The sequence below is a fragment of the Lynx canadensis genome, chromosome C2, assembly GCF_007474595.2.
Source record: "Lynx canadensis isolate LIC74 chromosome C2, mLynCan4.pri.v2, whole genome shotgun sequence".
NCBI lineage: Eukaryota > Metazoa > Chordata > Mammalia > Carnivora > Felidae > Lynx > Lynx canadensis.
This window is the reverse complement of record NC_044311.2, coordinates 31986791-32013901: the sequence shown is the minus strand read 5'-3', so window position 1 is coordinate 32013901 and position 27111 is coordinate 31986791. Positions and strand designations below refer to the sequence as shown.

General features: G+C 38.8%; 1 protein-coding gene and 1 pseudogene across 3 annotated transcripts in view; one reads left to right on the top strand and one right to left on the bottom strand.

The window, feature by feature from the left end:
* Positions 1-27111, bottom strand: part of PCCB (propionyl-CoA carboxylase subunit beta) — a 96124-nt gene that overhangs the window by 43997 nt on the left and 25016 nt on the right. For all 3 annotated transcript variants that reach the window (XM_030330453.1, XM_030330454.1, XM_030330455.1), the window contains one exon: positions 17397-17507. In XM_030330453.1, coding sequence (XP_030186313.1) covers positions 17397-17507 — 111 coding nt within the window. The remainder of the gene's footprint in view (positions 1-17396; positions 17508-27111) is intronic.
* Positions 25453-25913, top strand: LOC115524108 (annotated as a pseudogene).

Sequence of the window (27111 nt, the reverse complement as noted above, 5' to 3'; positions counted from 1 at the left end):
ATGGCTCAGAGCCTGGAGCCTGTTTCCGATTCTGTGTCTCCCTCTCTCTCTGCCCCTCCCCCGTTCATGCTCTGTCTCTCTCTGTCCCAAAAATAAATAAACGTTGAAAAAAAAAATTAAAAAAAAAATTATGCCTCCAAGTTGCAAAAAATGTGGGAATGCAAAGAGCCAAGAATATCCCATGCCACTTGAAGAAGAATAAGGAGGGACAACTTGCTGTGCCAGCATTTGTTATGCAGCCAGTGTAATGAAGACAGTGTGGTACTGGCACACGGACAAGCAAACAGAGCAAAAGAGCTCACTGAAACACTCTTGTATACAGACACTTGGTTCGTGATACACGTGGTGCTGCGGAGTAGGAAAGGACTTTTTTTTTTTTCAATAAAAGGCTCTAGATAACCATGCTGAATAAAATGAAACTAGCCTCTATTTCATACTATGCGTAATTTTAATTCCAACTAGAATTAAACATAAATGTAAAAGGCAAAATAAGCTTTTAGAAAACATAAGCAATCTTCATGACTTTGAGGTTGAAAAAAGTTCTTCAAGAACTAAAACACATTACCCATAAAGTATAAATTTCACTTTGGTTCTCATATCAAAAGGACACAGAAGCAAACCTAAATGGACTCCCACTAAGAGAAAGGCAATTTGAGCATGAAAACAAATAATGCTAACAATGAATTAGAAACCACTGAGTAAAACAGGAAATCCATGAACCCACATTAATAATAAATCCATGAGGGGAACTTGGATGGCTCAGTTAAGAGTCCGACTCCTGATTTCCAGTCAGGTCATGATCTCATGATCATAAGATTTGAGCCCTGCATCAGGCTCTGCATTGGGTATGGAGCCTGCTTAAGATTCTCTCTCCCTCTGTCCCTTCCCTACTTATTCACACACTAAGAAAAAAATAATAATAAATCCATGAAATAAACAAATGCCCAAAAATATAGGGCTCTTCCTTAGAGATGGATGACAAATGGTACAGTTGATAAATATCAATTTTGTGAAAATTGGTTTGGACAAGTATCTTCAATAGATGCTAAATCAAGGAGGAAAGTATAATGTGGAATAGCATGCTTGGATGATGTCAAAGTATCTCCCAATGACTATTAATTAGTTACCAAAAAAAACCCAAAAACAAACAGTAACTATACCAAAGAAACCAAATAACACCTTCAATGAATAGTGATCAAATTAATATTGCCAGTGAGGGGAAGATAGACATCATTTGTCTCTAGATGTGATCAACTGACCAAGATACATTGCTTATGTAGCAGACAGACTGGGTTACCCAACCTGAATCTAATCATAAGGAAACATCAGATAAACACAACTGAGGAACAACCTAATAATTTGTTTTTGTAGCCTTCAAAAATGTCAGCACCATGACAAAATCTGAAGAAATGTTCCAGATTAAGGGACATTAATAGGATAGGACAACTAAATGCAATATGTGATCTCCAAATGGATCCTGCACTGGAAAAAGAAAATGATATAAAGGACATCATTGGGACAACTGACCAAACCAGAATCTGAATGGTAGACAAAAAGTATTACAAAGGTAGATTACATATTGGGCACAGATAAAACAAGTCTTAATAAATTTAAAAAGATGGGGCGTCTGGGTGACTCATTTGGTTAAGCTTCTAACTCTTGATTTCAGCTCAGGTCATGATCTTACAGTACATGACATCAGGCCCTCCATTGGGCTCAGCACAGACAGCGTAAAGCCTGCTTGGGATTCTATCTCTTCCTCTCTCTCTCCCCCTACCCCCTCTCCAAATAAACAAACATTAAAAAAAAATGTTTTTAAGATGATAAACAGTTTTTAGTATTGAAATCACAATGAATGAAATTAGAAAAAGAAGAAGAGCTGGAAAATTCAAGTATGTGAAAATTAAACATCACACTTTTTAAAAACCACTGTGTCTCCCTATCAAAATAACACCAGCATTCTTCACAGAGCTAGAACAAAGAATCCTAAAATTTGTATGGAACCAGAGAAGACCCCAAACAGCCAAAGCAATCCTGAAAAAGAAAACAAAAGCTGGAGGCATCACAATTCCAAACTTAAAGATCTATTACTAAGTTGTAATCAAGACAGTAGGGTAGTGGCACAAAACCAGACACAGAGATCAATGGAAAAGAATAGAGAACCCAGAAATGTGCGCACAAACATATGGCCAACTAATCCTACACAAAGCAGGAAAGAAGATCCAATGCAATAAAGACAGTCTCTTCAGCAAAATGGTGCTGGGAAAACTGGACAGCGACATGCAGAAAAATGAACCTGGATCACTTTCTTACACAATACACAAAAATAAACTCAAAATAGAGAAAGACCTAAACGAAAGACAGGAAACCATCAAAATCCTAGCAAATACCTCTTTGACCTAAGAGGCAGCAACTTCCCACTCAACATGACTCCAGAGGCAAGGGAAACAAAAGCAATTAACTATTGGGACATCATCAAGATAAAAAGCTTCTTTCTGCATGGCAAAGGAAACAATCAGCAAAACTAAAAGGTGATGGAATGGGAGAAGATATTTGCAAATGACATATCAAATAAAGGGTGAGTATCCCAAATCTATAAAGAACTTACCAAATTCAACCCCCCCCCCCCCAAAAAAAAAACCCAGTGAAAAAATGGGCAAAACACATGAATGGACACTTCTCCAAAGACACCAGATGGCTGACACATGAAAAGACGCTCAACATCACTCATCATTAGGGAAACAGAAATCAAAACCACAATGAGATACCACCTCACACCTGGCTAAATTGAACAAGTCAGGCAACAACAGATGTTGGCAAGGATGCAGAGAAAGAGGAACCCATTGCACTGTTGGTAGGAACGCAAACTGGTGCAGCCACTCTGGAAAACAGTATGGAGGTTCCTCAAAAATGAGATATAGAACTAACCTATGACCCAACAATTGCACTACTAGGTATTTATCCAAAGGATATAGGAGTGCTGTTTTCAAGGGGCACATGCACCTCAATGTTTATAGCAGCACTATTGACAATAGCCAAAGTATGTAAAGTGCCCAAATGTCCATCAACTGATCAATGGATGAAGAAGATGTGGGATGTGTGTGTGTGTGTATACATACACACATATACATACATACAATGGAATATTACTCAGCAATCAAAAAGAACGAAATCTTGCCATTTGCAACAATGTGGATGGAACTACAGTGTACTTTGCTAAGTGAAATTAGTCAGAGAAAGACAAATACTATATTACTTCACTCATATGTGGAATTTAAGATACTAAACAGATGAAAATAAGGGAAGGGAAGCAAAAATAACATAAACACAGGGAGGCAGACAAAACATTAAGAGACTCCAATACACAGAACAAACTGAGGGTTGTTGGAGGGGTTTTTGTTGGGGGGATGTGGCTAAATGGACAGGGGGCATTGAGGAGGGCACTTGTTGGGATGAGCACTGGGTGTTATATGTAAGTGATAAATCACTGGATTCTACTCCTGAAATCATTATTGCACTTTATGCTAACTAACTTGTATGTAAATTAAAAAATAATAAAAGAAAATAAACTTAAAAAAAAGAGTGTCAAAGAGAAAAATCAAGTGAAATGAAAATGGGGACGTTACTACCAATTTTACAAGAAATAAAAATAAACACATACATACACATACATACATAAGAGCCCTATGAACAATTCTACACCACATTGGATAACCTAGATGAAATGGACAATTCCTGGAAACAACTTACCAAGACTAAATCAATAACAAATGGCTTCACTAGTGAATTCTACCAAACATTTCAAGAAGGATTAAAACCAATCCCTCTCAAATACTTCCAAAATAATTAAAGTAAATGGAACACTTCTTAAGGCCCAGCATTACCTTAATACCAAAGCCAAAGACACCACAAAACAAACTACAAATCAACATCCCATAGAAATATTGATGCAAAGGGGCGCCTGGGTGGCACAGTCGGTTAAGCGTGGACTTCATCACGATCTCGCGGTCCGTGAGTTCGAGCCCCGCGTCGGGCTCTGGGCTGATGGCTCAGAGCCTGGAGCCTGTTTCCGATTCTGTGTCTCCCTCTCTCTCCGCCCCTCCCCGTTCATGCTCTGTCTCTCTCTGTCCCAAAAATAAATAAACGTTGAAAAAAAATTTAAAAAAAAAAAAAAAAAAAAGAAATATTGATGCAAAACTACTCAAAATAATGACAAACCTAACTCGACATTTTAAAAGAATTTTACAAGACCAGAATTTTTTCCTGACATGCCACTGCGTAAAACAGCATGATTTTTCCTAAAAATATTAAAGAGAAATAACATTTGATCCAGTAATTCCACTCCTAGGTGTATGCCCCAAAAAACAAACACAGGGATTCAAAGAAATGTTTGTACACCAATATTTGTTGCAGTATTATGTGCAATAGTCAAAAGACGGAAACAGCTCAAGTGTTCACTGACCAATGAATGAATATACAAATGTGGTGTATCATACAAAAGAACACTAATAAGCCTTAAAAAGGAAGGCTGATAAAAACTAAAAGGCAACCGACAGAATGGGAGAGGATATTTCCAAGCGACATATCAGATAAAGGGTTAGTATCCAAAATCTATAAAGAACTTAGCAAACTCAACACCCAAAAAACAAATAATCCAGTGAAGAAATGGGCAAAAGACACGAATAGACACTTCTCTAAAGAAGACATACAGACGGCCAACAGACATATGAAAGAATGCTCAACATCACTCATCATCAGGGAAATACAAATCAAAACCACAATGAGATACCACCTTACACCTGTCAGATGGTAAACATTAACAACTCAGGCAACAACAGATGTTGGAGAGGATGTGGAGAAAGAGGATCTCTTTTGCACTGCTGGTGGAAATGCAAACTGGTGTAGCCACTCTGGAAAACAGTATGGAGGTTCCTCAAAAAATTAAAAACATAATTACCCTACAACACAGCAATTGCACTACTAGGTATTTATCCAAGGGATACAGGTGTGCTGTTTCAAAGGGACACATGCACTCCAATGTTTATAGCAGCACTATCAACAATAGCCAAAGTATGGAAAGAGCCCAAATGTCCATTGACGGATGAATGGATAAAGAAGATGTGGTATATATATACAATGAAGTATTACTTGGCAATCAAAAGAATGAAATCTTGCCATGTGCAACTATGTGGATGGAACTAGAAGGTATTATGTTAAACAAAATTAATCAGAGAAAGACAAAAATCATATGACTTCACTCATATGAGGACTTTAAGAGACAAAACAGATGAACGTAAGGGAAGGGAAACAAAAATAATATAAAAACAAGGAGGGGGACAAAACATAAGAGACTCTTAGGGGCGCCTGGGTGGCACAGTCGGTTAAGCGTCCGACTTCAGCCAGGTCACGATCTCGCGGTCCGTGAGTTCGAGCCCCGCGTCAGGCTCTGGGCTGATGGCTCAGAGCCTGGAGCCTGTTTCCGATTCTGCGTCTCCCTCTCTCTCTGCCCCTCCCCCGTACATGCTCTGTCTCTCTCTGTCCCAAAAATAAATAAACGTTGAAAAAAAAAAATTAAAAAAAAACAAAAACAAAAACATAAGAGACTCTTAAATATGGAGAACAGAGGGCTACTGGAGGGATTGGGGGGGGGGATGGGCTAAATGGGTAAGGAACATTAAGGAATCTACTCCTGAAATCATTGTTGCACTATATGCTAACTAATTTGGATGTAAATTAAAAAAAAAAATTTTTTTAAAAAGGAAGGCTGATAAATGTTACAACATGGATGAACTCTGAAGACATTATGCTAACTGAAATAAGCCAGTCACAAACAGACAAATGACATATGATTCCACAAATTCACAGAGACAGAATGGTACTAGGAGTAGCAGGTAATGGTAAGCTAGTGTTTAGTAAGTACAAAACAAAAATGTGATTGCACCTAATGCAACAGAAATGTAACTGAAATTTACCACTGTAAACTTTTTTGTGTATTTTACCACAATTCTTTTGAAGTACTGTGTCAGTGTTAAACACCTTGAATAACTGGTTGTGTAAGAAAATATCCTAATTCTTAAGAATTATATACCAAAGCATTAAGCAGTAAAGAGACATGGTATGTACCACCCATTCACAAATGGTTAAGAATTCTAGGGTACCTGAGTGGCTCAGTCAGTTAAGCATCTGACTCTTGAATTTTGGCTCAGGTCATAATCTCACAGTCTTGAGATCAAGTCCCTCATCGGGTTTCGTGCTAGGCATGGAGCCTGCTTAATTAAGATTCTCTCTTACCCTCTTCCTCTGCCCTTCCCCCACTCACACTCTAAAACACACACACACACACACACACACACAAATGGTTAAGAATTCTGCAAGTATGAATTTTAAAATAAAGACTTTTCAAAAAATCTGTTCAAAAGCTAACATTAAGAGGAGGAAAATTGCAAAATCACAGCATGGGAGAAGACAGGTACAACACAACTGATAAAGAACTTATATCCAGAACATACATAGTACTCCTAAAAATAAGAAAAAAAAAAAACCCACAATTTTTAAAACAGGCAAGATAGGGGTGCCTGGGTGGCTCAGTCAGTTAAGCATCCAACTTCGGCTCAGGTCATGATCTCACAGTTCGTGAGTTCGAGACCCGCATCAGACTCTCCACTGACGGCTCAGAGCCTGAAGCCTGCTTCAGATTCTTGTCTCCCTCTCTCTCTGCCCTTAACTGCTTGTGTGCTCCCTCTCTCTCTCAAAAATAAACATTAAAAAAATTTAAATGGGCAAAATAGATGAACAGGCATGCCACAAAAGAAAAACATGAGAAGGTGCTAAACCTCATTAGTCACGGAAATGCAATGGGAAATCACACCACATGCAAACTGGCATAATTATATTAATAAAGGTGCTGGCAAGGATGTGGAACAAGTGAAATTCTCAAACATTACAAACAGAAGTGTAAACTGCTGCAACCTCTTTACAGAAGAGTCAGGCATTACCTAAAAAAGCTGAAGGTATGTACATCCTATGACATAACTGTGCCCTTGAGAACCTAAAATTGAGATACAACTATAAGAATGCTTATATCAGCATCAATGGCAACTACAGAAGTCTTTAAACACAAATGGTAGTAGAATGAATAAGTTAATATACTACGGAGCTATTAAAATGTAATGAACTACATTTACGAAGAATATGGATAAATCTTAAAGCCAACGAGTCACAGCCATATACAAAAGAATGAACGAAAGAATGAATATCCTTTCACCTTACATGAAGGTCAAAATAAGCAACACTAAACCATGATTTTTAACTGTAAATCAAAGCAAATAAAAAAATTACCATAAAAGTTGAGGTAATAACTCTGGACAGGATGAATGGAGGCAATAGTGATTAGTAAAGGTAATGGGAGCAGGACTCTGGCGACCATTTCTTGATCTCAGTGTTATTTATGTGGATTTATACTTTGAAATTGCTGAACTGTACATATTTCACATACCTCGCTAAGTATGAGACAATTAACAATGCTCAAAATTTTTTAAATTAAACAGGTGAGGAGGCAAAGAAGAATCAGGGAGACCAGTTAGAAGGATTCTGCAATAATCCAGATGGGATGCTTGAATCTAAACAGCAGCAGTGTAAATAGTAAGAAGTACACAACAATCTGATTTTAAATTACATCCTAAAGTAGAGAGACTATGATTTCGAACTGAACTTAGCTTGCGACAGAAAAGGCGGAGTTAAAATACTGCAATGTTTTTTTTTTTTTTACCTGAGCCCGTGGAAGGCCATTTACTGAGATGAGGAAGGCTGTCAGAGAACACTTTGGAGGAGGCTTGTTAGAGACCAAAACCCATCAAGTTTGAGACACCACTAACATCCAAAAAGAAACACTGGTAAGCAACTGAGTATGTAATTCTAGAGTTCAGGAGTGTTTCATTCCTGAAGACAGAGATAGGAGAGTTGTCAGCATAGAGATGGATATTTAAAGTCTTAAGATGGGGGGCGCCTGGGTGGCGCAGTCGGTTAAGCGTCCGACTTCAGCCAGGTCACGATCTCGCGGTCCGTGAGTTCGAGCCCCGCGTCAGGCTCTGGGCTGATGGCTCAGAGCCTGGAGCCTGTTTCCGATTCTGTGCCCCTCCCCCGTTCATGCTCTGTCTCTCTCTGTCCCAAAAAAAATAAATAAACGTTGAAAAAAATAAATAAAATAAAGTCTTAAGATGGGATAAGATCACCAAGAGAATGAGAGAAGAGACAGAGGAAGAAAACCAAAAGACAATGGTACTTTGATGTTTCAGAGGAAGGAGTGATTAGCTAGGTCAAACGCTAAAAAGTCAAGTAAGATGATGACTGAGAAATGTCAAATGGATTTAGTAATGGAGCAATCTCTGGGGTCTCTGATACAAAAAAATTGACATCATGGGTGACCCTGAATAGAGTAATATCCATTTCATCATAAACTAGCTATCCAAGTATACTCAGATCTATTTCTCAAATCTGTTCCTCTGGTCTACTTACTTACAAGTTGATTAAACAGTTATTTTCACTCTATATTTTATTACCTGGCAGGGCTAGCCTTTCATTACACTTCTTTCATGGACTGTCTAGTCCTTAAAGAAAAAACAAAAAAAAAAAACAATCTGTTAGCATTTTTACTGTATCGCATTAAATACATGACATACTTAACATATAGAATAGTTAAGACCAGATGATCAGTTATCGAAGACAAAAGAAGGCTGATGGCACCAATATGCAGACGTTAAAGAAAGTTCTGCAAGTAGAGGATGGGAGTGCTTATGATAACAACACATAACTGAGAAAGCATACAAAAAAATCCAGAAATCAGTATCATTTCTATACACTAATAAAATATCTGAAAAAGAAAGCTAGCACATCCACAATAGCATCAAACATAAAAAAATATTGGAAATAAATTTAACCAGGATGCTTGGGTGGCTCAGCTGGTTAAGCATCCGACTCCGGCTCAGGTCATGATCTCGCAGTTCATGGGTTCAAGCCTGTCGTTGGACTCTGTCTCACAGCTCAGAGCCTGGAGCCTGCTTCAGGTTATGTGTCTCCCTCTGCCCCTCCCCCACTCACACTCCATCTCTCTCTCTCTCTCAAAAAATGAATAAATGTTTAAAAAAAAAAAAGAAAGAAAATTTAACCACAGAAGTGAAAGATCTAAACACTGAAAACTCTAAGACTTTGGTGAAAGACACAGAAGAGAACACAAATAAATGGAAGAGATCTCAGGTTCATGGATAAGAATACTGTTAAAATGTCCATTCTACCCAAAGCCCTCTATAGATTCAATGCAATTCCTTTGAAAATTCCAGGGACATTTTTGACAAATAGAAAAAAAACATCTAAAGTTTGCATGGAACCAAAGACCCAGAACAGCCAAAGCAATCCTGACAAAGAAGAATAAAGCTGGAGACACCACACTTTTTGTTTTTTAATCTTTATTTTTGAAAGAGCTCTAGAGAGAGAGAGAGAGACAGATGCAAGTAGGGGAGGAACAGACAGAGAGGGAGACACAGAATCTGAAGCAGGCTCTAGGCTCTGAGCTGTGAGCACAGAGCCCGACGTGGGGCTGGAACCCACAAACCACAAGATCCTGACTTGAGCTGAAGTTGGACACTTAACTGACTGAGCCACCCAGACGCCCCTGGAGGCACCATACTTTCTGATTCCAAACTATAATGCAAAGTTACAATAATAAAAACATATGGTAATAGCATAAAAACAGACATACAGACCAACAGAACAGAATCAAGAGCCCAGAAGTAAATCCTCATATATAATGCCAACTAATATTGACAAGGGAGCCAAGAATACTCAATGAGGAAAAGACATTTCTTCAATAAATGATTTTGGGAATACTGGGTAAGTACAGGCAGAAGAATGCAATCAGACCCATATATTCGACTGCTCACAAAAAAACTCAAAATGGATTAAAGACTTAAAGACCTGAAATCATAAAACTCTTAGAAGAAACATAGGGAAAATGCTCCTGGATACTGATCTTGGAAACAATTTTATGGATAGTACACCAAAAGCAGAAACAACAAAAGCAAAAATTAACAAGCAGAACATCAAACTAAAAAGTTTCTGCACAGCAAAAGAAAATCAACAAAATGAAAAGGCCACCTACTGAATGGGAGAAAATATTTGCAAACCATGTATGTGAAAAGGGGTTAATATCAAAAACAGTTAAAGAATACCTATAACTCAATAAAAACAACAAAAATGAAAAATGAAAACTATGTGAGGTGAAGAATGTGTTAACTAACCTTACTGTGATAACACTTCACAATATATGCATGTATCAAGCTATCACATTGTACACTTTAAACTTACAGTGTTATATAACAACTGTATCAATAAAGCTAGAAAAAAATTTTAATGAACAGAAGATCTCAACATTTTTCCAAAGAAGACATACAAAAGGTCACAAGCATATGAAAAGATACCCAACATCACTAATCATCAGGGAAATGTAAATCAAAACCAAAAAGAGGTATTGCCTCAACCTGTTAGCCGTTCTAAAATGGCTATTATGGAAAAGACAAGAAATAACTGTTGGCAAAAATGTGGAGAATAGGGAACACTTGTGCACTGCTGGCGGGAATGTAAATGGATACAGCCACTATGGAAAAACAGCAGGGAGGTCCCTCAAAAAATTAAAAATACAATTATTATATGATCCAACATTTCCACTTTTGGGTATATATCCAAAGGAAACCATCAGCAAAACTACAAGACAACCTACTAAATGGAAAAAGATATTTGCAAACAACATATCTGATAAAGGGTTACTAAAGAACTGATACAACTGAACACCCTAAGAACAATACAATCAAAAGATGGGCAGGAGACATGAACAGATAGTTTCCAAAGACTACATCCAGAGGACCAACAGACACATGAAAAGATGCTCAACATCACTCATCATCAGGGGAATGCAAATCAAAATTACTACAATGAGACCTTACATTAAAGGATGTAGAGAAAAAGAAACCCTTGTGCATTGTTGGTGGGAATGCAAACTGGTGCAGCCACTGTGGAAAACAGTATAGAGGTTACTCAAAAATTTTTTCAAAAAACTACCCCATGATCCAGTAATCATACTACGAAAGAATATGAAAACACTAATTCAAAGGGATACATAACCCCCGTGTTTATTGCAGTATAATTTACAATAGCCAAATTGTTGAAGCAACCCAAATGTCCACTGATTGATGAATGGATAAGAAGATGCAGTGTGTGTGTGTGCATGCGTGCGTTCATGGTGTGTAGTGTGTGTATATATGTATGTGTATATGTATATATATGTATATGTATATATACTATGAAATATTATTCAGCCATCAAAAGAATGAAATCTTACTATTTGCAAGAGCTAGAAAGTACAATGCTAAGAGAAATAAATCAGTCAGAGAAAGACAAACACCATATGATTTTACTCACAGGTGGAATTTAAGAAACAAAACGAACAAAGAAAAAAAAAGACAAACCAAAACACAGCCTCTTAACTATAAAGAACGGATGGTTACCAGGGGAAGGTGGGGGGGGGGGGGATAGGTGAAATAGGTGAAGGGAATTAATAGTACACTCATCATGATGAACAATGAGTAATATAAGGAATTACTGAATCACTGTATTGTATACTCAAAACTAAGATAACACTGTATGTTGACTACAATGGAATTAAAATTTTATTTTATTATTTTGAAAGAGAGAGCGTGTGTGCCTGGGGTAGGGTCATGGGTGGGGGGAAGGGGTGTGTAGGAGAATCCCAAGCAGGCTCCACACCCAGTGCAGAGCCCAACATGGAACTCAATCCCACGATGATGAGACAATGAGCTGAACAGAAATCAAGAGTTGGATGCTTAACCAACTGACCCACCCAGGTACCCCCGGAATTAAAATTTTTTTTAAAAAGGAAATGAAATAAGCACCTCAAAGAGATATTATTTGCACTCCAATGTTCACTGTAGCATTACTACAATAGCTAAGATACAGAAACAACCTAAGTGTCCAAAAACAGATAAATGAAGAAAATAAGAAACGCACATTATTCAGCCATGAGAAAAAAGGAAATCCTGCCAATCTGTGACATGGATGGACCTTGAGAGCATTTCACTCATGGCTTATTATTATTAGCCATGTATAAATGCATATGCTAAATGAAATAAAACCAGAAAGAGACAGACAATGTATGATCTCACCTATGTGTGGAATCTAAAAAGCTGAACTCCTAGGGGTGCCTGGGTGACTCAGTTGGTTAAATGTCTGACTCTTGATTTTGGCTCGGGTCATGATCTCACGGTTTGTGAGATCCCACACTGGACTCAGCATTGACAGCAAAGAGCCTGCTTGGGAATCTGTCTCTTTTTCCTCTCTCTGCCCCTCCCCTGCTCGCTCACCTGAGTGCCCTATCTCTAAATAAATAAATAAACAAACAAATATTCTTTAAAAAGAAGCAAAAAATCTGGATTCTTAGAAACAGAGTAGAATGGTAGTTACCAGCAGCTAGTGACTGGGGGAATGGGGAGGGAGGTGCTGGTGAAAGGTATAAACTTGCAGTTATAAGATGAGTACGTTCTGGAGATGTCACATACACGCAGAGTGACTCTTACTGTTAATACTGTATTATACACTTGATAATTGCTAGGAGAGTAGATCTTAAATGTTCTCACCATAGAAAAGAAATGGTAATTATTTGAGGTGATGGAGGTGTTAGCTAAGTAACACTACAATGGTAATTATTTTTGCAAAATATAAGTTTATCAAATCAACACATCATACACCTTAAACTTATACAATGTTATATGTTAATCATCTCTCAATAAAGCTGGAAAATAACCACAAAGAAAGAGGGAGAAAGCCATGTAGAATGAAACCCAGCATATACAGTGAATGGAATAGCATGAGATGACAAGGGACACCAAGACAGCCAGAGAGGGGAGAGGCCAGAGACAACAGAGTAGAAGCAAAGGGAAAGAATGTTGCTAACACATGGAGGGAAATGCATGCTAAAGATCACTTACAGTGACACAGAAATCACTGATGACCTTTAAAAAAACAGGTCTGGTGGAGTGAGGGGACAGAGCCAAATTGGAATGTGTTAAGGAGAGTGGGAAGATAGGAATAGGGCAATAGCCACAGGGAGATACAGACTAGGGGAGGACTTTTGTGTTAGTTTTTGAGATAAGAAATACCTGAACATGGGTTAGTTCTGATGGGAGGATCCAGTACAAAGGGAGAGGCTGAAAACAGTAGATGAAAGAGAACAAACAGAAGTCTGGCTACTGAAAAAGTGTGAGGAGTCTTATTACACAATGTGCATGAATGTAGGGAGAGCGGGAGAGAATGTCCTTAGCCAAAAGAATTGACACCTCTGTTCCTGGCAGGGAGAAGAAGGCTGGGTTAGCTCAGATAGGTAATGTATGTATTGACTGAGTGGGCAAAGTATAGGGAATTCTGCTTTGTTCAGGAAGAGAAGTGGTCATCTTCATTGTTAAAACCACCTCTGTTGAACATACAGATAGCTTTCAATCCATCACGAAAAACAGAATATCTGGATCAAAGTTTCAAAACTTGTCAATTCCTACTGCCAAACTACCCTTGAGAAAAAAAGTGCTCCTTATTTACATTCCCTCATTTACATTGTTCTCCTCATACTAGAAGACTAGCTTTTCTCCCCATCCTACTCCCAATCAGTCTTGGAATTTCTTTGCTCATTACTGTTAAATGTATTTTATAAAGAAAAACTAATTTTTTTAAATGTTATCAAGTTCAAGTATAATGCAAGTTCTTGTATAAATGCAAGTAGGCCTGATTTAAAATTAGAAATATCTTGATAAACCACTAGCCAGTTTGGTCAAAAAGAAAAAGGAAAGGACCCAAATAAATAAAATCAAGAGTGAAAGAGGAGAGATCACAACCAACACAGCAGATATGCAAACAATACTATTGTGAATACTATGAGCAACTATATGCCAATAAATGGGCAATCTGGAAGAAATGGACAAATTCCTAGAAACATATACACTACCAAAAGTGAAACAGGAAGAAATAGAAAACTTGAACAGACCCATAACCAGTAAAGAAATTGAATTAGAAATCAAAAATGTCCCAAAAAACAAGAGTCCAGGGCCCGATGGCTTTCCAGGGGAATTCTACGAAACATTTAAAGAAGAGTTAAAATCTATTCTTTTGAAGCTGTTCCAAAAAATAGAAATGGAAGGAAAACTTCCAAATTCTTTCTATGAAGCCAGCATTACCTTAATTCCAAAACCAGACAGAGACCCCACTAAAAAGAACTATAGACCAATTTCCCTGATGAACACGGATGTAAAAATCCTCAACAAGATATTAGCCAAATGGCTCCAACAATACATTAAAAAAATTATTCACCAGGACCAAGTGGGATTTATACCTGGAATGAAGGGCTGGTTCAATATCTGCAAAACAATTAACATGATTCATCACATCAATTAAAAAGGACAAGAACTATATGACCCTCTCAATAGATGCAGAGAAAGCATTTGACAAAATACAGCATCCTTTCTTGATAAAACCCACAAGAAAGTAGGGATAGAAGGATCATACCTCGAGATCATAAAAGCTATATATGAACGACCCAACATTAAATCATCCTCAATGAGGAAAAACTGAGAGCTTTCCCCCTAAGGTCAGGAACAAGACAGGGATGTCTACTCTCGCCACTGTTATTCAACATAGTATTGGAAGTCTTAGCCTCTGCAATCAGACAACACAAAGAAATAAAAGGCATCCAAATCAGCCAGGAGGAGGTCAAACTTTCACTCTTCCCATTTGACACAATACCGTATATGGAAAACCCTAAAGATTCCACCAAACAACTGCTAGAACTGATTCATGAATTCAGCAAAGTTGCAGGATATAAAATCAATGCACAGAAATCGGTTTCATTCCTATTCACCAACAATGAAACAACAGAAAGAGAAATCAAGGAATCAATCCCATTTACAATTGCACCAAAACCCATAAAATACCTAGGAATAAATCTAACCAAAGAGGTGAAAAATCTACACACTGAAAACTATAGGAAGCTTATGAAAAAATTGAAGACGACACCAAAAAATGGAAAAATATTCCATGCTCCTGGATAGGAAGAACAAATATTGTTAAAATGTCGATACTACCCAAAGCAATCTACACATTCAATGCAATCCCTATCAAAATTAAACCAGCATTCTCCACAGAACTAGAACAAATAATCCTAAAATTTGTATGGAACCAGAAAAGACCCCGAATAGCCAAACCAATCTTGAAAAGAAAACCAAAGCAGGAGGCATCACAATCCCGGACTTCAAGCTATACTACAAAGCTGTAACTATCAAGACAGTATGGTACTGACACAAGAACAGACACTCAGATCAATGGAACAGAATAGAGAACCCAGAAATGGACCCACAAACGTATGGCCAACTAATCTTTGACAAGGCAGGAAAGAATATCCAATGGAATAAAGACAGTCTCTTCAGCAAGTGGTGCTGGGAAAACTGGACAGCGACATGCAGAAGAATGAACCCGGACCACTTTCTTACACCATACACAAAACTAAACTCAAAATGGATGAAAGACCTAAATGTAAGACAGGAAGCCATCAAAATCCTAGAGGAGAAAGCAGGCAAAAACCTCTTTGACCTTGGCTGCAGCAACTTCTTACTCAACACGTCTCCGGAGGCAAGGGAAACAAAAGCAAAAATGAATGACTGGGACCTCATCAAAATAAAAAGCTTCTGCACAGCCAAGAAAGCAACCAGCAAAACTAAAAGGTAATCGACAGAATGGGAGAAGATATTTGCAAATGACATATCAGATAAAGGGTTAGTACCCAAAATCTATAAAGAACTTATCAAACTCAACACCCAAAAAACAGATAATCCAGTGAAGAAATGGGCAAAAGACATGAATAGACACTTCTCCAAGGAAGACATTCAGATGGCCGACATATGAAAAAATGTTCAACATCACTCATCATCAGGGAAATGCAAATCAAAATCACAATGAGATACCACCTCACACCTGACATAATGGCTAACATTAACAACTCAGGCAACAACAGATGTTGATGAGGATGTGGAGAAAGAGATCCCTTTTGCATTGTTGGTAGGAATGCAAGCTAGTGCAGCCACTCTGGAAAATGGTATGGAGATCCTCAAAAAACTAAAAATAGAACTACCTTACGACCCAGCAATTGCACTACTAGGTATTTTCCAAGGGATACAGGTGTGCTGTTTCAAAGGGACACATGCACCCCCATGTTTATAGCAACAGTATCAACAATAGCCAAAGCATGGAAAGAGCTCAGATGTCCACTGATGGATGAATGGATAAAGAAGATGTGGTGCGTGTGTGTGTGTGTGTGTGATATATATACATACACACACACACCACATATTTATATACATGTATACACACACATACACACACACACACAATGGATTATTACTCGGCAATCAAAAAGAATGAAATCTTGCCATTTGCAACTATGTGGATGGAACTCGAGGGCATTATGCTAAGCGAAATTAGTCCATCAGAGAAAGACAAATATCATATGACTTTACTCATATGAGGGCTTTAAGAGACAAAACAGATGAATATAATGGAAGGGAAACAAAAGTAATATAAAAACAGGGAGGGGGACAAAACAGAAGCGACTTATAAATATGGAGAACAAACAGAGGGTTACCGGAGGAGATGTGGGAGGGGGGATGGGCTAAATGGGTAAGGGGCATTAAGGAATCTACTCCTAAATCATTGTTGCACTATATGCTAACTAATTTGGATGTAATTTTAAGAAAATAAAATTAAAAAATTTTTTTCAAAAAAATAAGTAAAATAAAATTAAAAATATCATTCCATAAAAATTATGTACTAAAGATATGCACCTCTCAAAATGAAGTTAGAAATCAGATTCACCATTATCATTATAAACAGTATGTAATGAAATGGTAAAAAGCTGAAAAAATAAAGGTAGGACATGAGAAACAACTTCCCAATAGATTACAGGAAAGCCTACCGTGAGAAACTTCTTAAAAGGATTCAGTAAACAATCATCTGTCTGGGCAGATAGGATCCTTTGATTCCTTGGAAATCATTTGCATTTCAAATCAACAAGTAAAATCACCCACCAATGAAGTACACAAACACATTCTGCCACAGAAGCCCCATAAACTACAGATTTTATGCCAAAACCTTCTCTCCACTAGCATCTTATCATTACTATGCTGAAAGCCAATGACAATGCAGATAACCCAGATCTAGGTCAGGGATTCTTTTTACTGCAGGTGAGTTACTGAACAACTCTCAAAGGGCAGGAGAAACAGGCCCTTCCTTCTTACCTTTACCATGAACGTAAAGTCTGTTAGAGCTGGGGAATACACGGCCCCACCAGCACATGGGCCCATGATGAGAGAAATCTGAGGGACGACTCCAGATGCCATGACGTTCCTCTGCCAAAAGAGAAAGACAAGGCATCTTGTTACAGAGGTGTTCATTGCACTAACTGCAGAAAAATAAAGGCAATAATAAAATTACATTTGGCCTTTAGTCACAGAAATTCTATCCTGGAGGCAAGAGACCTAATCAGTACAGTTTCTTCCAGAATTATATACGTGCAATTTCTCCACATAACAGGTGGGATTATTGGCATATTAATTTCTGGAGCAAATACCCTCTCTCCCCTCCCTGACAGTAGTTTCCCAACAGCTCCATCAGGACATGAGCTCGGAGTGACTCCCATCAATTTCACCCCAGCCCCAAACACACCTCAAGCCCAGCACCCCTACCTTCACAAAGCTGGCTGAAAAAATGAATGAAAGCCTTAGGCAGGATGTACAGAGCCAACACTTAGCCTGGAGCCATGACCTCTAGTTGGAGTCCCTTCAAACCAACCACAAAGGGTACCCAGCAGTTACAAGGCAAGGTTAAGAAGCAGGTGCAACTTTACTCTCTGTCTTCAATGTCTGCCCACCTCTAGACAGGGTATATGGGGAAAGGGAGGCAGCTGAAGCCAGAATGTTTCAATGGGGGAAAAAGTATGTAAAGGGCCAAGCCTCAGGCCACCTCTGGGAAAGAAAGGAATGGGACTGAAAGACCCAAGCAAGATGATACTCCAATGACTCCTTGCCCAACTCCCAACTGTTTTCCTTCCCCTCGGCTCCATCAGCATAAGAGAAGCATGTCCACTTTTAGCCATGTCTAGGCTCTGAACCCAATTTTTACAAATCAGAGGACATAGCTGAGAATAGCACAAAAAGCCATCTAATAGAGAGGATTATGGGAAGATGGCAGAGCAGAAAGCACCAGGAATCTGTCTTCACCTAGACAACACCTGGACTGACATAATCTATATGAAAAAACTTTTTGAAACTCTAGAGTCTATAGAAGGCTTCCAACTCCCAGAGGAAACTTTGGGGAATAAACTGCAGTTAATTTCGGTCAATTTTAGCTCTTAGCACAACAACAGCTACTCATCCTCTGCCCCCTTAGCCACAAGACCGGCAGCGGTAAACATATTCCTGGAGCAGCTTATACAGAGCTTTCAAAAGAGCCCAGGTAGACAAAAAGCACTCTGTCCTCCAAAATATCACAGATTGCCCCCTGCTGAGATTCTGATACACCAAATGTAGTTAGAAAGGACGGTGGCCATTGTGGTTCTACCTCCCTACCTCATTGCTGCAAGCCCCTGTCATTCTAGCTCAACATCCCTAATCATTAGGGAAATACAAATCATAACTAGAATGAGCATATCACAGGGGCACCTGGGTGGTTCAGGCAGTTAAGTGTCCAACTTTGGCTCAGGTCATGATCTCACGGTTCGTGGGTTCGAGCCCCGCATCGAGCTCTGTGCTGTAGTTTGGAGCCTGGAGCCTGCTTCAGATTCTGTGTCTCTCCCTCTCTTTGCCCTGCCCCACCACTCACTCACATGCACTCTCTCAAAAATAAACATTAAAAAGAAAATTTTTTTAGAGGTTGTGTTGTAGGTACCACAACAGAAACACGGGATAGCTACTATCAAACAGAAAACAAAGTAATGTTGGCAAGGATTTGGAGAATTGGAACCTTGCAAAACTGTGGTGGGAATGTAAAATGGTACAGCCACCGTGGAAAACAGCACAGAGGTTTCCTCAAAATTTAAAAAATTACCATGTGATCCAGAAATTCCACCTTATAGCAATATACCAAAAAGAATGGAAACGAGGGTCTCAAAGGCATATTTGTGTTCTGTTTTTTTTGTTTTGTTTTTTAGACTTATTCCGTCACTGAACCATGTAAGAAGCAAATTTTATTTTTGAGAGAGATACGTGCATGAGCAGGGGAGGAGAGCGAGGGAGCGGAGAGAGAGAATCTCAAACAAGCTCCACACCCAGCATGGAGATCATCACCAGAAGGAAGAGAGATGCTTAACTGACTGAGTCACCCAGGTGCCCCTCAAAGAGATATTTGTACACCTATATTCATAGCAGTATTACTCACAATAACTGAAACACAGAAGCAACCCACTGCCCATCAATGGATGAATGAATAAACAAAATGTGATATGTACATACAACGGAGTATTATTTAGCCTTAAAAAGAAAAAACTTGCTACAACATGGATAAACATTGAGGACATTATACTAAATGAAATAAGCCATTCACAAAGACACAATAAATACAATATTATTTCACTTATATAAGGTACTTAGTCAAAATCATACTGACAAAGTGGAAGACTGATTACCAGGGACCTGGGGGAGGGAATAATAGGGGAAACTGCTTAAAGGGTATAGAGTTCCAGTTTGGTTTTGTTTGTTTGTTTTTGTAATCTCTATACCCAATGTGGGGCTTGAACTCACAACCCCAAGGATCAAGAATCACACGTTCTTCCAACTGAGCCAGCCAGGCACTCCTAGAGTTCCAGTTTTGCAAGATGAAAAGAGTTACCCAGATGAATACTGGTGATAGTTGCACAACATTATGGATGTATTTACTACCACTGAATGTACACTTAATAATGGTTAAATTGGTAAATTTCAAGTGTATTTTACAACAATAAAAAAAGTTGAAAAAGTTGTCTATACTATGCAAAAAATATCAAGGTACACAGGTGAACTTCCAGCTATGGCAGAGTGAATAGTTTAGAAAACTCTCCTCCAAAACAACAACTATAAAACTGGTAAGAATTATCAAAAACAAACATTTGAAGGCTTAGGAACCCAACCAAATATTAACAACTTGAGAAGTGTTTATTGATTTAAAGTAAAAAAAACCTGCTAAACTTGAGCTAAGAGCAGTAGCATTCTTAACTCAGGCTGCTACCACTGCCCAAACCAGCTCAATGTCCTTCAGGGTAAAAGAAAATAATACCAGATGGTAATTAAAATCCACAAGAAGTAACATCATGTGATTAAATAATAATACTGTAAATATAGTTCTGTCTTGATACTTTAAAAGATTAGGGGCGCCTGGGTGGCGCAGTCGGTTAAGCGTCCGACTTCAGCCAGGTCACGATCTCGCGGTCCATGAATTCGAGCCCCGCATCGGGCTCTGGGCTGATGGCTCAGAGCCTGGAGCCTGCTTCCGATTCTGTGTTTCCCTCTCTCTCTGCCCCTCCCCCGTTCATGCTCTGTCTCTCTCTGTCCCAAAAAATAAATAAATGTTGAAAAAAAAATTAAAAAAAATAAATAAATAAAAGATTATATAAAGCCATAATTTTAAATAACTTATAAACCTAGCAGCAAAGTGTTAATAAGAAAACAAAGGAGAGTAAAATGGAGCTATATCAGATCAAAGATCCTAGATTTTACCAGAATTAAGTCAGTTTTCTAATTTTTTTTTTCAACGTTTTATTTATTTTTGGGACAGAGAGAGACAGAGCATGAACGGGGGAGGGGCAGAGAGAGAGGGAGACACAGAATTGGAATCAGGCTCCAGGCTCCGAGCCATCAGCCCAGAGCCTGACGCGGGGCTCGAACTCACGGACCGCGAGATCGTGACCTAGCTGAAGTCAGCCGCTTAACCGACTGCGCCACCCAGGCGCCCCATGTCAGTTTTCATTTGAAGTAAACTGTGATCAATTAAGATACATATTGTAACCCTTAGAGCAAACACCCATTAACTCAACATAATTTTGTTTTGTTTTTTTTTTTAAGTCAGAGGAATTAGGTATACTAAAAATATGTGCGTAACATGGAAGAACTGGAGTGACATCATAGAAGATGCTAGAACAAGAAGTTCTAAGAATCTATGCCCCTAACCCACTACTGAGCTAGCAGGAACTGTCTGAATCAACTATTTTGGAACCCTAGAGTGTAGTGGAACCATCCCTCCCCCATCCCTGCAACCCCTTGCCAGGGGATTGGCAGCCTCCTATGTTCCTACTGCAGCTAGCTGGTGTCAGAGTAAGCAATAAGAACTCTGTCCTCCAAAACTCAGAGTTATGTATACTGATTACTGATCATGGTTTTTGATCAATATGGGACCAACAGAGAGGCTGGCAACTGTTTGAACCCTGACAGATTCAAGTAGCTCTCTGGCTGAGATGGGATTTAAAGAGACAGTTTCTCTTCTGGGAGCCAGACTTTTCAGGAAATCTTTGTCAGCTCACTGACGGGCTGCCAGAATCTTCAGTGACCACACTAAACATGTAACATATTTTGCAAAAACAGCTCAGGAAGTCACAAATGGATAGATTCAGCCCCCAAGAAGCAAAACTCTGTAGTCTCTAATGAGTGAATTAGATTTCCAACATTACCAGAAATACACATAATTTCCAGTACTCAACAAAGAAATTACCAAACACATAAACAGGCTACTATGGGCCATTCACAGGGGAAAAAAAAAAAAAAAAAAAAAACATTGCTGAGGAAGCTAAAACATTGGAACTGTCAAAGATGTTACAGCAATGGTCTTAAATGGTCAACGCGCTAAAGGAAATCATGGGGGGGGGGGAAGGGAAATCAGCAAAACAATGACAAAATGAGTATGCCAGTAAAGAGACAGAAATAAAAAGAAACCAAACAGTAATTCTGAAGCTGAAAAGGACAAGACCTGAAATTAAAAGCTTACTAGAAGGGTTCAAAAGCAGACTTCAACAAGCAAAAGAAAAATTCAGAGAACTTGAAGACACTGAAACTATTCAGTCTAAGGAGCAGCTAGGCAAACAATGAAGAATAATGAACAGCCTAAGGAATCTGTAAGGATGCATGACATGTACCAACATACACATTACAGTTATCTCAGAGGAAGAAGCAAAAGATTTCAAGAAATAATGGCTGAAAACTTCCCAGATTTGATGAAAGATGTGAATATACACATCCAAAAATCTCTGAATTTCCAAGCAGATAGGATGAACTCAGATCCACACCAAATTCACATTACATTCAAACTGCTGAAACCTAAACACAAGGAGAGGAATTTGAGGGCAACTAGAGGAAGCAACTTGTCACATACAAGAAATCCTCAATAAAATTAACAGTTGACTTCTCACCAGAAATCATAGAGTCCAGGGGTGCCTCAGTGGCTCAGTCACTAAGCATACAACTTTGATTTAGGCTCAGGTCATGATCTCACAGTTCATGAGTTCAAGCCCCGCATTGGGCTCTATGCTGACAGTGCAGAGCCTGCTTGGGATTCTCTCTCTCCCTTCTCTCTCTCTGCCCCTTCCCTACTTGTGCTCAGTCACTCTCTCTCAAAAATAAATAAACTTAAAAAAAAAAAAAGAAATCATAGAGTCCAGTGGGATATTATAGTCTCAAAAGGAAAAAGAAAACTGTCAAATATATCCAGCAAAACTATCCTTTAAGAATAAAGGAAAAATTAAGACATTTCCAGACAAAACTGAAGGTTGTTTACAGTAGACATACAAGAAATGCTACAGGTCCTTCAGCCTGAAATGAAAGGACCACAGTAAATACCCTGACATCATGAGAAAAAATAAACACTAGTAAATGTAATTTCCTAAGTAAACATAAAAGGCAGTGTTATTTTGGTACTTTGGTTTGATTTGTAACATCTTCCTTCTTCCTAAGGTATTTAAAAAGCAAATGCACAAAACAAATATAAATCTGTTTGGGTACACAACATATAAAAATATAACTTATGGTAACAACATGGAGAAGGAATAGAGATGTATAAAAGCAGAACTTTCACACACTATTGAAGCTAAACTAGTATTATTCAAACAAAATTGCTGTAAATTTAAGGTGGTAATTGTAATTCCCTAGGTAATTACTAGGGGAAGAATGATGAAAATGAAAGAAGTGAATCCAAACGGCACACTTAAAAAAATGACACTAAAGATTAATAGAGGAACTGAGGAACAAAAGAACGTAACACAGAGAATAGGTAAATAGCAGAAATAAACCCTTTATTGGTAATCATATTAAATGTAAATGGATTAAGTTCCTCTATTAATATAGATTAGATTTAAATCTAGTTTTTAAAAAATAAATAAATGCAAGTAAAATAAAAATCTAGTTTTTGATGGTAATATAGGAAAATCCTCAACTCACCCCCTCCCAACACCACAGTGAGTCTACAGCTACATATGGAACAATTTCCTCTAAGGAAAAAAAAAAACAACATAAAGGCTAAATGAGTGACAACTACACAGAAGAAAACTACACATAGGCAGATATGAGAGACTGAGGCACACTATCACCATAAACTCCACCCCACCTCTGGCACAGTGTCCCACAACCTAGGAAGGAACTCAAAACCTGGACCTTCTCCCTCAGGAGCAAAGAGTTAGAACCTCAAATTGAGAATCCCAAACTTTTAGGATAAACACCTGAGAGATAAGCCCCCAAAACACCTAACTTTTAACTTACCAGGGCTCATGTCCTGAAACCCACAAGACTGAAGCTATCTGGAAAACCATTTTTAAAGGGCGGCTCACACCCTCAAACTCACCCCAAAGCACAACTCAAAGGCAGCAAATTGCACCCAGACTTACAGTGAAGGTGGCTCACATGCTTATATAAAAGCATCAGCCTGAGAGGCAAACGTACACACACACACACACACACACACACACACACACACACATACATCTAGGAGCCTGCCTGAACACTCAACAGGAATGGAGGCTGAGGGGACACCATCCTTGTGGTCTCTTTGCCATGCTCCAGAACACCGGCGTCTCCCAGAAGGCAGCTCTTGAATACACCTGGTGCCCCAATTTTTGCAGGGGCCATCTAGGGGACCGCTCTTGCTTACTTGGTTCTGGAGGCCAGAGGACCTTACATTCCTGGTCTCATGGGACTGTAATAATTGGTGTGACCCAGAAAGGAGCTCACACCATTGAGGACCCTAATTTCTGCGACTGTTTCTAAGGGACACCTCTACATCACCTGACTCTGATGGCAAGTAGGACTTAGACTCCTAGGATCTGCAGGACTGTAACCAAGGAGAAAAAGCTCTTAAGCAGCCATAACCTACAATGCACTACAAGGAGCAACAGGCCCAGGAACTGTCTGTGAAGGACTGTTAGTTCATCATCATGATTGCAGTCTGAGGGCAGACTTTTTTTTAATTAGGGATGTATCTTGGGGCCAACTGTAATCCTTTCCAGAGACCTCAAAGGGCAGGCAGTATCTTTGCACTCAACCTCTAACAGGCTCCAGTTTACCACTGTCCCCTGGAGGAGAGCTTTTACACGTTTACTAATCCTTCTCAAACTCCTCCAAAAAAAACAGAAGAGAGGGGAATTCTTCCAGACTCATTTTACAAGATCAGAATTACCCTGATAGCAAAACCAAAGATGACAGAAAAAAAGAATTACATACCAATACTCTTGATAAACACAGATGCAAAAACACTCAAAATATTAACAAACCTGATTCAACAATACATTAAAAATATATACCATGATCAAGTGGGATTTATTCAAGGGATGCAAGCTTGGTTTAACATCTACAGTCAGTCACCAGCATATACCACATTAACAAAATGAAGAATAAAAATCATGATCATCGGAACAGAGGCAGAAAAATTTTGACATTTGATAAAATTCAACATCCATTTAAGATAAAATCTCTCAACAAAACAGGTATACAGAGAACATACCTCAACATAATAAAGGCCACGTTTAACAAGCCAACAGCTAACATCATACTGAATGATGAAAAGCTAAAATCAATTCCTCTTAGATCAGCAACAAGAAAGATGCCCATTCTCACCATTTTTATGCAACATAGTACTAAAGTCCTAACCAGAGCAAGTAGTTATACACACATACACACACACACACACACACACACACACACACACACACACACCATCCTAATTGGAAATAAAACTATTTGCAGATGACATATTTTATATAGATATAGATATATAGATATAGATATAAACATTGAACCCTCTAGTGGGTCAAGGTATCAGTGGGAGCAGCCAAGTGGTAGAAGGAGCCATTACAGAAGCTGAAGTTGCCTATTAAGCTGATCAAGATGACAACCTCCCAAAAGCACGGAGACTTTGTGACAGAGCCCATGGGGGAAAAGCCAGTGGGGAGCCAGCAGAGACTGGTGAAGTCTTGGGCAAGAAGCTGGAGAAAAGGGGCTTTGACAAGGCCTATGTGGTCCTTGGCCAGTTTCTCGTGCTAAAGAAAGATGAAGATCTCTTCCAGGAATGGCTAAAGGACACATGCAGTGCCAAGGCCAGACAGTCCCAGGACTGCTTAGGTGCCTTCAAGAGTGGTGTGACGCCTTATTGTGAGGCTCTCTGGGGAGCCCCCAGCCCCAAGGCCCAGCATTGAGTCTCAGAGTTTGCAGCCATGTAGGGACTCCTCCCCTGTCCTCTACAAAGGAAGAGATTTCTGTTGTACTCAACCTCTTCTGTACTTCAAAATCTTTTGGAAGTTCTCTCCCCCTCCGGAAATTCTCCCTCTTGCATGAGTCTCCCTTTTCCTTCCCCTGCCAGTTTCATGTCAACAATTCTCAGCCTCTTCCAGTGGATTCATGGCCCCTCCCAGACCTCCCACTCCCACCTCCACCTCTGGTCTGTTTTATGTTCTTTGGCTCCTTTCTTAGCAGAACAGTCACTGTCCTTATAAAGTTTTTTAAATCAATAAAATCAGTGGCCTTCAAAAAAAACAATAAATAAATCCTAAAACTGAAAGGTTCTACCAAAAAACACTATTAGAATACATTCAGTAAAGTTGCAGCACACAAAAATATGCTGCATCTCTACACATTAATAAGTATTAGAAAAAATAACAATAATCCCATTTACAATTACATCAATAAAAAATAAAATACCTGGGCACCTGAGTGGCTCAGTCGGTTGAACACCTGACTTCAGTTCAGGTCATGATCTCGTGACTCCTGAGTTCAAGCCCCATGTTGGACTCTGTGCTAAAAGCTCAGAGCCTGAGCCTGCTTTGTATTCTGTGTCTCCCTTTCTCTCTGCCCCTCTCTTACTCATGTGTGCATGCTCTCTCTCTCTCTCTCTCTCTCAAAAGTAAACATTAAAAAAATAATAAAATACCCAAGAATAAATTTAACCAAGGACCTATATACTGAAGCCCCGAACATTAACAGAAGAAACTGATGAAAACACAAATGGAAAGATATTCTATAGTTATAGATGGAAAGAACAAATTGTCCATACTACCCAAAAGCAATATGTACATTCAGTGCAATCCCTTATCAAAATTCCAATGGCACTTTCTTTAGAAACAAAAACAAAGAATCCTAAAATTTCTATGAAACTTTAAAAGATCCAAAATAGGGCACCAAAACCCATAAAATACCTAGGAATAAATCTAACCAAAGAGGTGAAAAATCTACACACTGAAAACTATAGGAAGCTTATGAAAAAATTGAAGACGACACCAAAAAATGGAAAAATATTCCATGCTCCTGGATAGGAAGAACAAATATTGTTAAAATGTCGATACTACCCAAAGCAATCTACACATTCAATGCAATCCCTATCAAAATTAAACCAGCATTCTCCACAGAACTAGAACAAATAATCCTAAAATTTGTATGGAACCAGAAAAGACCCCGAATAGCCAAAGCAATCTTGAAAAAGAAAACCAAAGCAGGAGGCATCACAATCCCGGAC